General features: G+C 39.1%; 2 protein-coding genes across 3 annotated transcripts in view; one reads left to right on the forward strand and one right to left on the reverse strand.

Annotated features, from left to right (window-relative positions):
• PLK4 (polo like kinase 4) overlaps positions 1 to 2,159 on the forward strand; it is a 22,907-nt gene extending 20,748 nt beyond the window's left edge. For both annotated transcript variants that reach the window (XM_079990359.1, XM_079990358.1), the window contains exon 16: positions 818 to 2,159. In XM_079990359.1, coding sequence (XP_079846485.1) covers positions 818 to 917 — 100 coding nt within the window. In that variant the 3' untranslated portion in view covers positions 918 to 2,159. The remainder of the gene's footprint in view (positions 1 to 817) is intronic.
• Positions 1,814 to 13,268, reverse strand: MFSD8 (major facilitator superfamily domain containing 8). Its single transcript, XM_079990361.1, has 12 exons — positions 12,990 to 13,268; positions 11,833 to 11,924; positions 10,306 to 10,349; positions 9,466 to 9,706; positions 8,614 to 8,727; positions 7,587 to 7,731; positions 6,529 to 6,587; positions 5,988 to 6,096; positions 4,079 to 4,213; positions 3,710 to 3,813; positions 3,376 to 3,632; positions 1,814 to 2,396 (listed from the first exon to the last, which is right to left on the reverse strand). The coding sequence occupies exons 1-12, from the start codon at positions 13,067 to 13,069 to the stop codon at positions 2,181 to 2,183; spliced, it is 1,596 nt and encodes a 531-aa protein (XP_079846487.1). The 5' UTR covers positions 13,070 to 13,268; the 3' UTR covers positions 1,814 to 2,180.
• Positions 13,269 to 13,276: the final 8 nt, after the last annotated feature.

The following is a 13,276-nucleotide window of genomic DNA, read 5'->3' on the forward strand; positions in this document are numbered from 1 at the left end:
TTGTGTCTTTTAGACTCTACCCACAGGCTTATAGTGGGTACCTATAGTCTTTTTTAAATCTTTGTACAGCACTGAAAATACTTTTTCAACCAGTCTACATGCCTGTCAACTGAACACAAGGCTGTTGCCTGTACTGATTGTTCTGATTAAGCCTGGGAAGAAGTCCAAGGGGGCAATTTAAGTAGATTGACCTTTGTTTGCAATCTGAGATATTGAGTGGGTGGGGGTCCACTTCAACCTCACTTCTGACTTGCAGTATTACAGTAACCCTCCTATGTAATATACTGTTAACAGCTACTTTTTCTCAGCACAGCCCTCCAGCCTGAACTGCACTGCTTTTTCAGCTCAATCTGCAATATGGGGTTAAAAGCAATCGGTAAAATTGAATGGCTGAACTTACAGCTTCAGCCCAGCGTTCAATATGTAGTGGGGTCTAGTACTGCTGGGCAACATTGCAGCGCTACGCTTCTGGGCTGTCAAAAGTCACCATCTTCCAGGAGGCAATATGAGGACAATGAACTTCATTTGCTTTGAAATTTGCATATTAAATAAGAACTGCATTAAGCCATTAGGTTTGGATTTGGTGATATGACAAGTTTTGCTAGAATAACAGCCCCTCAGGTTGGAATATCTGGTTTATATACTGAAGGAGTGAATTTGGAATTAACAAAGCCTTCTAGCTTCTTAAGCATGGCTTTAAAAGGAGCAACTGTATACCAGAACTGGACCAAAATGTTAACTTGCTGAAATCGGTACTGGGTATATTTTATATGTGTGCCATTAAATCTATTCATCTAAATATTTTACTGTTTCCTAGGTATGGAGAGAATGAAAAATTGCCAGAGTACATCAAAGAGAAGTTGCATTGTTTATCCTCCATTCTGGTAATGTTTACCAATCCAGCTGGTCCGCACTGACAAACCTGGAACATGAAGGCTAATAACTTGGTGATGAAATTACCTACTGTGGTGGCATGAAGCAGAGCTTCTTCAATGAACTCGGACCTTCCTGACTGGTTAAAGCATATGACCATAAGAGTTGCTGTGTTCTGCTTAGCTAAGCACTTGTAAAGCTTTTTAAAGTATGACCAATCAAGGCCAAATTACTTGCATTTTTATATAATGGATTATAGAAACTGCTGTGACCACTGGTGCTTCTTACTTTCCATGAAGGGAGTCTGAACTCTGTATGTGTGTTTGTGTGTTATTCTCTACTGTTCTTATAACTCTGGCATCAAAGCACATCTCTGCAGTTACAGTATTTGTGCCTGTAAATACTTTGTATTTTATGTTACTTTCAGCTGATATGTAAAGTGTATTGTTTTATAATTTTTATATTTTTCTAACTGTTTTTCTAATGATATAACCCTGCAAAGAACCTTTAAAAAATAAATGCAGTGGTAACTGTTCAGACCCCTTGCTTTATTCAACACAAATGCTGAGGTATGTTCTACTAAATACACTATAATTTGTCAATAAAATTGCACTTCTACAATAGCAATCCATAATCATTTGCACACCTACGCATAAGGAGTTGTATCCAAATGCTTTCACAAGTAAAAACACAGCTTGTATAGCTTTCCTCCTGCAGCAGATGGTCTGATGTATTATCATGACCAGGGAGGGCTGTGTCACAGAGGTGGAAGGATTCTGTGCCAGTGAAACCCTGCTCCTTGGGTGCAACACTCTTCTTTCTCATCTTGGACAGTTGTCCCTTGGCTGTACTTCTGTCCAACCCAAAAAATGCTCTGAAACAATTTCCTTTGTATAAAATATTCTGTACAATTATAAAACAAGAACTGTCAACAAGACACTTAAGTGATACCATTTATTAGTTTCTGCTAAGTCATGTTAGAAAGCACTCGTTAAAATTTAGAAGAGGTAGCTAATTATAAAAGTGCCTAAATACAAAGTTTTTTCAAGTTGTGTTTGAAAAACACTTTTAATAAGACCCGATTCACAGAATCAAGGCATTTTAAGAAGTACACTACCACAGTAAGTATAATTAGGAACTGTGTGAACTTTTGGAACTATATGCATCAAAACTGTTTCATTATCATGTTCAGTGCTGTACCAGTGATATGTCTGACAATAAATTATCAGCAGTAAAACATAGCATTTCTATATGACACACTGGCTACAAAAAAAAAAAAAAAAGGATTGAACAATAGTTACCCACAGCTAGGAGGTCTGCTCTTGAAATCTCTGATATAGGACAGAAAATGCAACAAGTCTCTTGTACACAATTTCCAAAAGTAAGAGAGAGAGGAGAACAATTCCACATATTAAGCTGAATGCCCAGCGGGGTCCCAAGTACGTGTAGAGCTGACTGACAAAGACTGGGCCAAGTATACGTGCAGCACTTCCAGAGGCAGTCAACCAGCCCATGTAGACACCCTAGAACAGATCAGAGAATTTTGAGTGCTGATGCAAAACTTCTGAAACATTCAAACACAAGCTACTATCAAGCCATTCTTATCAAAAAACTTATTCCTAACTCTAAAATTGATTTAAATTGACTTTTAGGCCACCTTTTTTAAAAAGACAATTTAACTAGATGTTTGCATACAAACATTAGATAGATAAGCTGGAATGGGCCCAAAAGTGAACCCATGGCCTTGCATATCCCCTCTAATGTGGCCAGGAAACAGACTTATGTGGCATTTAACTTCAATTTCTAGATATCCTGTCTTGCTGCTACATAGTGTGTTGTGTAAACAAGGCCACTTTCTCTGCCACACACTTGGCAGCATGTGTTGCTAAGGGAGTGGCATATGGCACTTTCTCCACTCTCACTTGGAGTTGCATAGTCCTGACACTCCTGATGCTTTGCACTTTCCCAGACACCACAGGAAGATGTGAAGGGTGCAGAAGAAATGGGAGAAAGAATAAACTTGGGAAGGATGAGTAGTTTTTCTCTCTATCAGACAGACATATAAGACTGTCAGAGGCAGGATGTGCCTGAATACCTGCTGGTGAGAAATGCAGGAAGGGAAAGCACTGTTGCACTCAGATTTTGCTTGTGGGCTTCCCACAGGCATCTGGTTGGTTGCAGTGAGAGCAGATCTGGGGTTGATGCGTGGGATGAGGAGCTCCATCCCACATATGCAATGGTTTAGTTGGATATAACTTGTGACCTCCCCTGCTACAATTGGATTGACTAGACTACAACAAAGTGCCACTGCTCTATGGTATTTTCTTCGTGTGATGGCGCAGAACTCCTCCAGCAAGAAAACACTATTTCATCAAGACAATGAAACATTATTCCAAGTTCAGCAAGGTTACTGGCACTCTTGCAAAAGTTTCTAGCAAAATTAGAAATTTTGTTATTTGTAGAAAAGACCTTATCTACACACCTCACAAAAATCTTTCTTACCTGGGGCTTTGGTCCTATGATTTTTGAATATAAAGTGTAAGACATGACATTACAGGCTGGATAACCAAGTCCTAGTAGAATGACAGTAGTGATATATTGGCCCAAATAGATGACTGGAGTATAGAGGCACCAGGACTGTGACATAGGACATCCTGTTGCTTCAGTAGTATTACTGGATGGAAGCATCCATTCTAGTGTCCGGAGAGAGGCAAGGCTTTCACCAAAAGTCATTCTTGGAATTGAATTATTCTTTATGTCTGTGAAAAAGCAAATAAAAGGTATCATATTCAGATATTCAGCAGGAAGCTTAAAAGTTTAATATTAATATTTGTACCTTCCCACTGGATACTAGGTAACTGATGTCCCCAAGGTAGTAAGACAAAGAATCCAACCAAGATAATCACTAGGCCTCCATAAAGTATAGCACGTTCACCAGTCCTGTCAGATAACAAAAACTATGATTACAATATTCATACTTAGGCTAACTAAACCAAATCTGTGTACAATGCAAGATGCAGCAAATCTAAAGTCTGTTTGCTTTTCTTAACAATACAGGTATGTTAGTAGGTGCACTCTGTGGATCTGGGTGCTACTAGTGCTACAAGCAACTAGTTTAGAAAGGTTTATGGACAATCATTTGCAACCCAGAGTTCATCAAACCTTTTAATTTCAGAATTTGTTGCTATCATACTTAGTAACTTACCTTTTGGAAAGTACTTTAACTGCTAAAAACACAATGACAGATTCAATGCCAACTGCACCAAGGATTAATCCATTGATAAACACTGCTTTTTTCCTGGTCCAGGAATACATATCCATTGTCAACGGTGTGGCTATGCTAGAGAATGAAATAAAATTAGTATTCTCAAATTGTGCCTACGGTGATTGATAAGTGAGTTATTTGGACACCAGGCAACAGGAATCTCTGGGGGTCCTAAAGAGCTGCTGGTTTCCCCTTCCTTTGTTACAGGTTTCTGCTTCTGTCTTATTTTTTTAAGCCCTTGGACTTGTCATAGTTTGCCCTTCCTTCCCCAAGCAACTAGAATGCATCTTCCTATGGTGGTTCACCTCAGTTCATGTTGCCCCTTTAAGGTATTTTCTGCAAATACTACTACAAAACAGTTCACTGTATAGTTAACTTACAGTACAAGGCAACACCTATCTACTCAGAAATAAGTCTCTGTGTTTAATGGGGCTTTCTCCTAAGTAAGCAGGCACAGGATGGCACCCTAGGCTTTGGACTAGGATTGGCATTGAGGGGGAAATAGGATTTTCCTACATTTAACAGTTGCATGGCAGGCTGAAATTCAATGGGTTAAGTGTTTTCTAGTAAAGAAATACAATTATTGAGAAAGCTTCAACATGACTGTATTCTGACTTTGTGCTGTATGATGCCCCTTATGGAATTATGAGAAAGATTATAGAAAATGGAGAAAGCCAAAAGTATGTAGAGGATTTTGCGAAAAGAAGCCACGTAAGTAAGAACCGAAATAAATAATTAGTTGGGCTGTTAGTAGAAGTGAATGCTTAGCAAAGAGAACTGTTGGTGAGAAAGATGAAGAGTTTACCAGCTGAAGGCCTTTAGCCAAGTATGTTGCTATGCTGTGTGAAATGTAACCAGCTGAATAGCTAAGGCTTTGCTTTGAACTGATGTATAAAAGTTATTGTACTCCTCTGTTTCGTGCACCATTTCCCTCACTTATAAAAGGGGTTTTTGAGCCGCACTGCAATGATGATAAATGCCATTTCGAAATTCAAAATGTGCCCACTAGTCCAAAAAGGATGGTGGATCCCTGGCTTAAACGATCTCTCAGCTATACAATGATTAAATGTAGATATTTGATAACAAACAGATTGACTATAGTAAGGTGGTAAAGCAGGAAACTAAGAAGTAGGTCATCACCATCATTTTACGAGACATTGCTAAAGATGTGAGAAACACCTGCCGAGAAAAAACAACCACCTTTTGAAAGTTCTGAGAGGACGAGCAACAAATATTAAGAATGTGTGCTTTTCTGTCTGGATACTGAAATGTTTAGAGACCTAAAATTTCATTTTATATACCACTGAATTATTGACTGGATGTGAATGTTCTGGAATTTGCACTGGCTTAGATGAAGTATTATCATAAAGACCTATCTTGTTTTTTAAATCCCATATCAGCACATCCTTAAAACTAGAGCAATATCTACACATTAAATTGGAATATGGGTTTATAATTTATCACATTTTTCCTTGAGGAACTAAAATGCCTCTCCCTGAACATGTATGTGGTACCTCTCTCCACCTCTCCAAATTTCTGTAAACTCCATGGGAGGCTGGATCTGGAACAGATTTACTTTTGCTTATATAATAAGTGCTACATATATTTATTGTGCTGTATAATGTGCTACACTTGACCTTAGCCAAAAGGCTGAGAAGAGATCCTGTGCCAGCTGAAATTTCAGTTGTGTATCCTCAACTATCAAATTTGATCTTCTTATATTGGGGTTATGAAGAGAAAATCCCAATATGAACTGCTTATGGGAATACAGCTGTGTTTCTTATTGCTATGACTTTGGGTCTTACTGTACTGCTACAAAAACAGGTATTGAAGAATCTAGTATACTCACGTTTCAAAGACTGCAAAAACAAATAAGACAACAAGGAAAAGAAGGTTTGTTGATACAACAGCCACATGGTCAATGGTTGCTTGACTATCTTGACTCCTCTGCTCGTTTTCTGTATGAAAACAAAAAAAGGTAATAATAGGACAGTGTTACACAGTTCAGATGTAATGACCTTGGTTTATTAAACCATTGTTTATTAAGTCAAAATGAGGCAAGCCCCTGCAGTCCTTTCCTCCTTTCACTTACGAACTAGAACAGAAAATGTTTTCTGTTACATCTGGAAAACGAGAGTTTACTCTTGGGTTACGATCTAGAATATTAAACCAGAGACTGAGCTATTGTTTCAGAGCTGAAATGTAACAGGAAGCTATGGTTTCTCATAATAGTTTAAGCAAAGAATAGAAGTTACAAATCCTTGTACTAGCAGAACTACTTCATTGGATAGTGCCCTTTGTATGTGAAGTTTCACAGTAGTCATTTCTTTCTATTTATACTCCAAAGTGTACTACAATATTTTACTTGAAGTTTTCTACAAAAATTTTACCTTCAGTTTCAAAGTTAATGCTGCTTTGTGGTCTTCCCATGTCATCTACATGATGTTCTCTAAAAATAATTATTCATTAAAATAATTAATGCACTAAGAAAGCTTTGCAAGCTACAGCAATACATTTCAACACCCAATCTTGTAATATCATGTTATGTTCCCAGTGGTTTTTAATATTTAACCACTTCATTTTATTATCATTTCTAACCCAATTCCTCAAAATCCTTTCTGTTAACATCAGTTCAGTAACTTTCTAGGTGATGCTGAAGTAATTTTGAATGCCATAAAACTGAGTAATTTGCATTAGCTATTGGAATCAAGTGTTTCGATAAAGTAAATCCATCTGCAACTGTCCTGTTAGTTTTTGGAAGGCTGATGCCTGACAAACATCAGTTAGCCTGATAATGAAATGAGTATAAATGATCCCTCATTTCCACCAGCAAGATTTCAATTTCACCTTCTCAGAACAATGAAGCCATGCTCTTAGAAGTATAGTCCTCAGTAATTTATTCTGGAAAAAATGAAGTTCAGATTACCCCCAAACTGAACTTCTATTTCTATTCCAAGGAATTTGGCATACGGTTTGGACTTGATTGCTTCAGGACTTCAAAACTCTTAGTGGCAAGTCCTCCACTTTCAACTCTGTACCATGGAGATGGTTTTTCTAATTTTCAGAACGGGAAAATAAATCCCTAAATGACAGTAATTTGAGAAAAGTTTGAAAGCTTCCCAGCAGTCGGTAAAAACTAGCATGGAAAATGAATCATATTATTTGCGCAAAGTTACAGAGATAACTTCTTCCCTATAAAGGCCAGGAAGAACTTGCCATTGCTAAAGTAAGCCACTACTGTATAGTGTACATCAAGGAATTAAAATAGAGCCAAAATATATTTATCCAGATTGCGCACTTGTTAGATCCAAGAAGAAAATAAAATCTAGAAGTCCCAAAAAGGAACAAAGATTTAAAAATCACATATGCATAGAAACCCCTACCCTGCACAAAAGAGAAATTAAGGATAAACACTTGGTGTCTTAGAAGAGTCTCAGTTTCTAATTACCTAAACATAGCAAATATCAAAACAATGTTGATGATTCCTAGGAGAGCTCCAAATAGTGCTGGTGTGGTGTACATGTTTATCTGAAGATGAATGGTTCTCCATGTGACTCCTTGTTCTCCAATAAGCGTAAAGAGGGTCTGAAAAACTAATCCAAAAAAGAATGGAGTTAAAACAGAACATTAAGAGCATGTTCAAATATTGATGTTTTGCTCTGAACATGGAATCCAAATTATTTCGTAAGAACAGTGAATTTATTCCACAAAAATAAATAACTTCAAATTATATGGATTCCATGGATTGAAATGATGACTTTAATGCTGCCTATAATGTATATATATAAAAAAGATCCTTGTGAAAATTCTAATTATTAAACGTAAACACTCTGTGTTCCTATAATAGAAAGAACACATTATCCTTATGTTGCAGTCCTACACACTTATTTGGGAGAAAGTCCTATTGAGCCCCAAGCTCAGTAGGGTCTGATTCACATGCCTGCTTAATGTACCTTTACTAAACTGTAGACAAGGGACAGGGAACCCTTTTCCTATGAAGGGCCAGTTACTCACAGAAACATCAGTGCTTTGGCCATAGATTCCCCACCCCAGAGAGATGTTAAGAGAGCATGATGAACTACTAACATTGTCCCCCAACGTAGTCACCATAAATGAAAAGCACCATAGATATTGAGGTGCATGGAACCCAAGAGTGCTTCTGATGTGGAAATGGCCCCATTTTTTCCAGCCTTAAATTAGGAACTATTACCCAAACCTGCTGCTTCAATACATTAAAAGCATATAATAAACCATCTTCATACCCCTCAGTATCATCCTTAGAATTTGAGCTTGCAACTTTCTTCCAAATACTGTTTTAACTAAAGTTTACTTTAACACAGCAAGAAAATTTCATTTACACATACATATGCAAAAGATTGAAGTAACATTTGAAGTCTTTCTGATTCAGAATGCAAAGTTTCCACATACACATCAGGTTTCATTTGAAAATAATGAAAATACAACCTACGTTGTACCTGGTCCCAGTATGAAACCCACTGCCTGACAAGCACTAGTGTTTGCCATGGCACTAGTTCTTTCGGTAAGAGAGGTGGCACCAGCAATGTATGACCGAACTACTGCTACATTTCCTAAAGAAAGATGAACAGAAGGAAGTACGTTTACTTGACACAAATAAAACATTAGGAATTTATTTTGTTTACCTAAATTACTAGAAATGTAACATTTATTCCTCTTCCGCCATGTCTTATTTTAAAGAGATTCAGAGATATTGAAAGCCATCTGATTACAGATACACCTTTTTGCACAATTGTATCCATCTAATTTTTTTCACAACTGTATCCATCTAATTTCAGCTGTTAAAACCTTTCAGTAACTTGGAACTCTTTAGCAGACAGGAGTTAATAGCTCATGCTTCTTACGTAACATTTTTGAAGCCTAATGTGTAAAAGGCTCCTGAAGAAACTGCACTAACTTCCCCATGCTTTTACTCTTGCCAAATCTCTTATATAGCAGCTCTTTCAGACCCTCCAATTTCACAGTGGGTCTCTGTCACTAGTGAGTCAGCTACTTAAAAATATTGCACCTTTGGGCTACCATTGACTCAACTGCAAGGCCACAGAGAGCTATGGGCAACTTACCTGGTAAAATTGGGAGACCATGAGTCTATATTTTGAAGTTAAGCAACAATGGAAATTATATATTTACACAATTTCTGAATTACACCTTGCTGGTGATGTAGCAAGTGGCGCTATGAAGCAAAATAGATTTCATAGCTGCTCATGAGATTCTGATTAACCTAACAGCATAGCTGCCTTAAATAGTACACAACAACTGTCAATCTTCAGTGTAAATGTTTCTACAATTACCTGCACCAAACCCCACCAGAGCTCGAGCAACCAGCATATAGTATTTGTTGTGTGATGTAGGTAAATGGACATAGGCATAAAGAAAGTTAGCAGCCACTGAAATGGTAGTTGAAACTACAAGAGGTTCTCTTCTTGGCCTGTAATTGGACCATGCGCCAAAGAAGGGGGATGCCATCATCTGACCAATGCTATATGAAGCAATAATCCAGCCCAGGAAACTTGGATCTGCAGTTTTATCTATCTATGGAAACAACAAAAGCAACTTCAAAAACAAGCACATCTCATTCATCAGTTCCCAGCAAGAGTTTTACAAACAGCATCACGACATTTCCCATGGTAATACAAATACTTTGAGGTATTGTCCTATTACTGAATTTATCCATTAGCTAAAACTGAAGAATTATTTGGGGAGAGACAGTTGAAAGGTATAATGCATTGTAGGTGCCAGAAAATAATGTGAGTAAGCCCAACGCATAACTAATAAGGGACTATGTTTGGAAGATGCTTGTTAAAACTACCCTGCTTAATGCCCAATTTATGAAAATAATTATGAACTGCTTTCTCAAGAGCATTGATACAATGCTAAGGTATAACCAATGGGTAGTATTCAACTAAATTTTCTTCACACTTTAGACAAGCCATAAAACAGTGAATGAATGTTAAATAGTAGTATTCTGAAAAATAGGGTTTTAAACTAAACCTCTTTTGATTCAGCAGCCTGAATTTGCAAAATTGACATAAATCATCCCAGATTAAAACAACCACTTCAAATATCACAACAAAGAAACTCATTTATAGTCAAGTACAAAACAGATAATTAATTCAAACTCTCATGGTTACCTGTTGAAGATAGGGCCATATTGACATAATCACAATAGAAAAACCTGCAATGTAAAAATTTGAAGTTATGCTTCTATTATTAAATCATTACATAACATTCTTCATATATCTGTCTGAATAAAAGGATTGTGTCCCTAAATGTTCAAAGTCCACAGGGAAATCAAAGTACAACCTGTTCCCTTATAATTTTATGGAGGCATATATTACCTTTTCTGTTTTATTCCTATTGGCTTCTTAGTAGCATGTGTCCAACTAAACAATCAGAAATCTACGACTCACTCCTTAAATATATGATCCAACAGAGCTTTCTTCCCCTAACAAAGTCACATGCTTTAATGAAGGCACAAGGTATCAGAGTTTATGGCCAGTGTCAGGGAACTGCCATCGGAAAGGCAGGAGGTGGAGGGTCTCTCAGAAGTCAGGAGAGACTCAGCAGCGGAGGAAGGCACCAGCAGGGGGAGAGTGGGAGATCAGAGAGAGAGAGAAACGAAGGAATGGCTCAGGGACTCTTCCAGCGATAACAGTGGAGAAGTCTCAGGTCCTCCCATAGGTACACCCACTCCTCGCCGGAAACTGTCGCGCCGAGAATCCAGACGACGCGTTTCCGTCAAGGAGCTTTTATGCTGGAGTAGATTCCGTAAACGCCCACTGTCGGATTCTGCGAGCAATTGAAGGAGCCACGCTTAAGGGCTCCGCTAAAGACAGAGTCTTGCTAAGCTGAGCAAACTCTGAGGGAATAAGCTTTTACGCACAAGCAGCTCATCATCCCATCACAGCCAGTTATTCAGGTTGAACTGAAACCAGCTAAGTTAGACTTTGGAAAAACTGATATTTGGATTAAGAGTCTTCCTAAGCTTTATCACACAAGAATCCCACTATAGCAGCTTAGAGGATGAAACCAAATTATAGCTGCAAGCAAAATATTGCAGGAAGATTTTCTTGAACATTAACCTTAAAAAAAACCCCCAGGATAAACAGCAGTTCATTTTCTCCAAATCAGACAAGAGTGCTCTGAGAACCAGTCTACACTTTACAATGGTTGGTATTCAACTGTTTTACTCAGTAGACCTATTGAAATTAATGGACATAACATAGAAATATTCATTAATTTTAATGGACCGACTCAAGAATAAAATTTAGTTGCATACCACCCAACTAAATTTTGGCATTTGCTCCATACTGTGGCCAAAACATGTACATTTGTCGAACTTAACCTGTTCCGGGAGTTCGTTCCGACTCCCGGAACTGTTCGAAAACCAAGGTACAGCTTCTAATTGGCTGCAGGAGCTTCCTGCACTCAACCGGAAGCTCTGCCGGATATTCAGCTTCTGAAAAATGTTCACAAGCCAGAACACTCACTTCCAGGTTAGTGGCATTCAGGAACCAAAACATCCGAGTACCAAGGCGTTCGAGAACCAATGTATGACTGTATAATACATTTCCATTAAAAAAGTTTCCATAAAGCATTTTAATTTACATTCAATATAGACATCAAAGTGGTGTTGTAAAGTACGTTATTTTACAAACCAACACTGCTGAAGAACATTGTGAGATACATTATGCGAATGGATCTCCACCGGCTATTGTAATGCTGTAGGGTTTCCATAACACCATCAGATCTGTAACAAATGAAAACATAATTAAAGATTAACAACTCTCGGCACTTGTTTTTGTCTAACTTACGGCAATCTGATCAAGAATAATAAGCACTCAGAGCAGTCCCTCTATGATAGGGGTAAATGTAAAAGTAAAGGGACCCTGACCATTAGGTCCAGTCGTGACAGACTCTGGGGTTGCGGTGCTCATCTTGCTTTACTGGCTGAGGGAGCCAGTGTACAGCTTCCGGGTCATGTGGCCAGCATGACTAAGCAGCTTCTGGAGAACGAGAGCAGAGCATGGAAACGCTGTTTACCTTCCCGCTGGAACGGTACCTATTTATCTACTTGCACTTTGATGTGCTTTCAAACTGCTAGGTTGGCAGGAGCAGGGACCGAGCAACGGGAGCTCACCCTGTCGCGGGGATTTGAACCGCCTACCTTCTGATCAGCAAGTCCTAGGCTCTGTGGTTTAACCCACAGCGCCACCCACGTCCCTGTGACAGGGGTAGTCAACCTTTTTATACCTACCGCCCACTAATGCATCTTTCTTGACGGTAAAATTTTCTTACCGCCCACCAGTGCTCGATGGAAGGAGGATTCAGCTTGTGCCCTATCAACCACCTAGAATCCCGAAACGCCCTAGTGGGTGGTAGGGACCAGGTTGACAACCCCCTGCTCTATGACTTCAGTATTTAAATACAATAATTTTTAAAAACCAGTAAATGGGCATAATGAAAGCCTTTCAAAGGCTCAACGAAAAAAATGCCACCGGAATAAAATAAATAATGAACCCTTTTTAAAGGAGGCACCATAATACCAATATTCGTTGTGACGCTTCGCATTTTTATCTGGAAGCTTAATATTTGATTTTAAAGTTCAAAGCCTACTGACCTTTTAGCGCTAATTAGAACAGCATAGGAATATAAGCACTAACCCCCAAACAACAACAAAAGAACACTTCCGCCCTCGCCTGGACCACCCGGCCCTTCCTTCCCTCAGCGACTGACAATCCGACACCGGCTCTTCTTTCAGGGGCCTGACTCCGAGGCGAAACCCCGTCAAGGAGCGCAGCCTCCCTCCGCCTACCTCCAACTGGGGGTCCGGGGCTCCAGCAAAGGCTCCTCCTGCCCTTCAGGCACAGCTTCCCAAACAGCGTCGTCGGCCATGGTCGGCTTACGAAGAACGTCAGCAGCAGCAGCGAAGGCAAGACGGAGTAGATACGCTACCAGGAAGAAAGGAATGGGTGGGACGGGAATCACGCCATTCCACACACGCCCACGGCCGCCCTCCTTTCCTTTACTCCGCGTCTTCCCGTTCAAGCCGTGAGGTGACGCACCACGTGACTGACGGCGAACAAAAAACAACAACAACCA

This window comes from Podarcis cretensis (genome assembly GCF_951804945.1).
Source record: "Podarcis cretensis genome assembly, chromosome: 9".
NCBI classification, from domain to species: domain Eukaryota; kingdom Metazoa; phylum Chordata; class Lepidosauria; order Squamata; family Lacertidae; genus Podarcis; species Podarcis cretensis.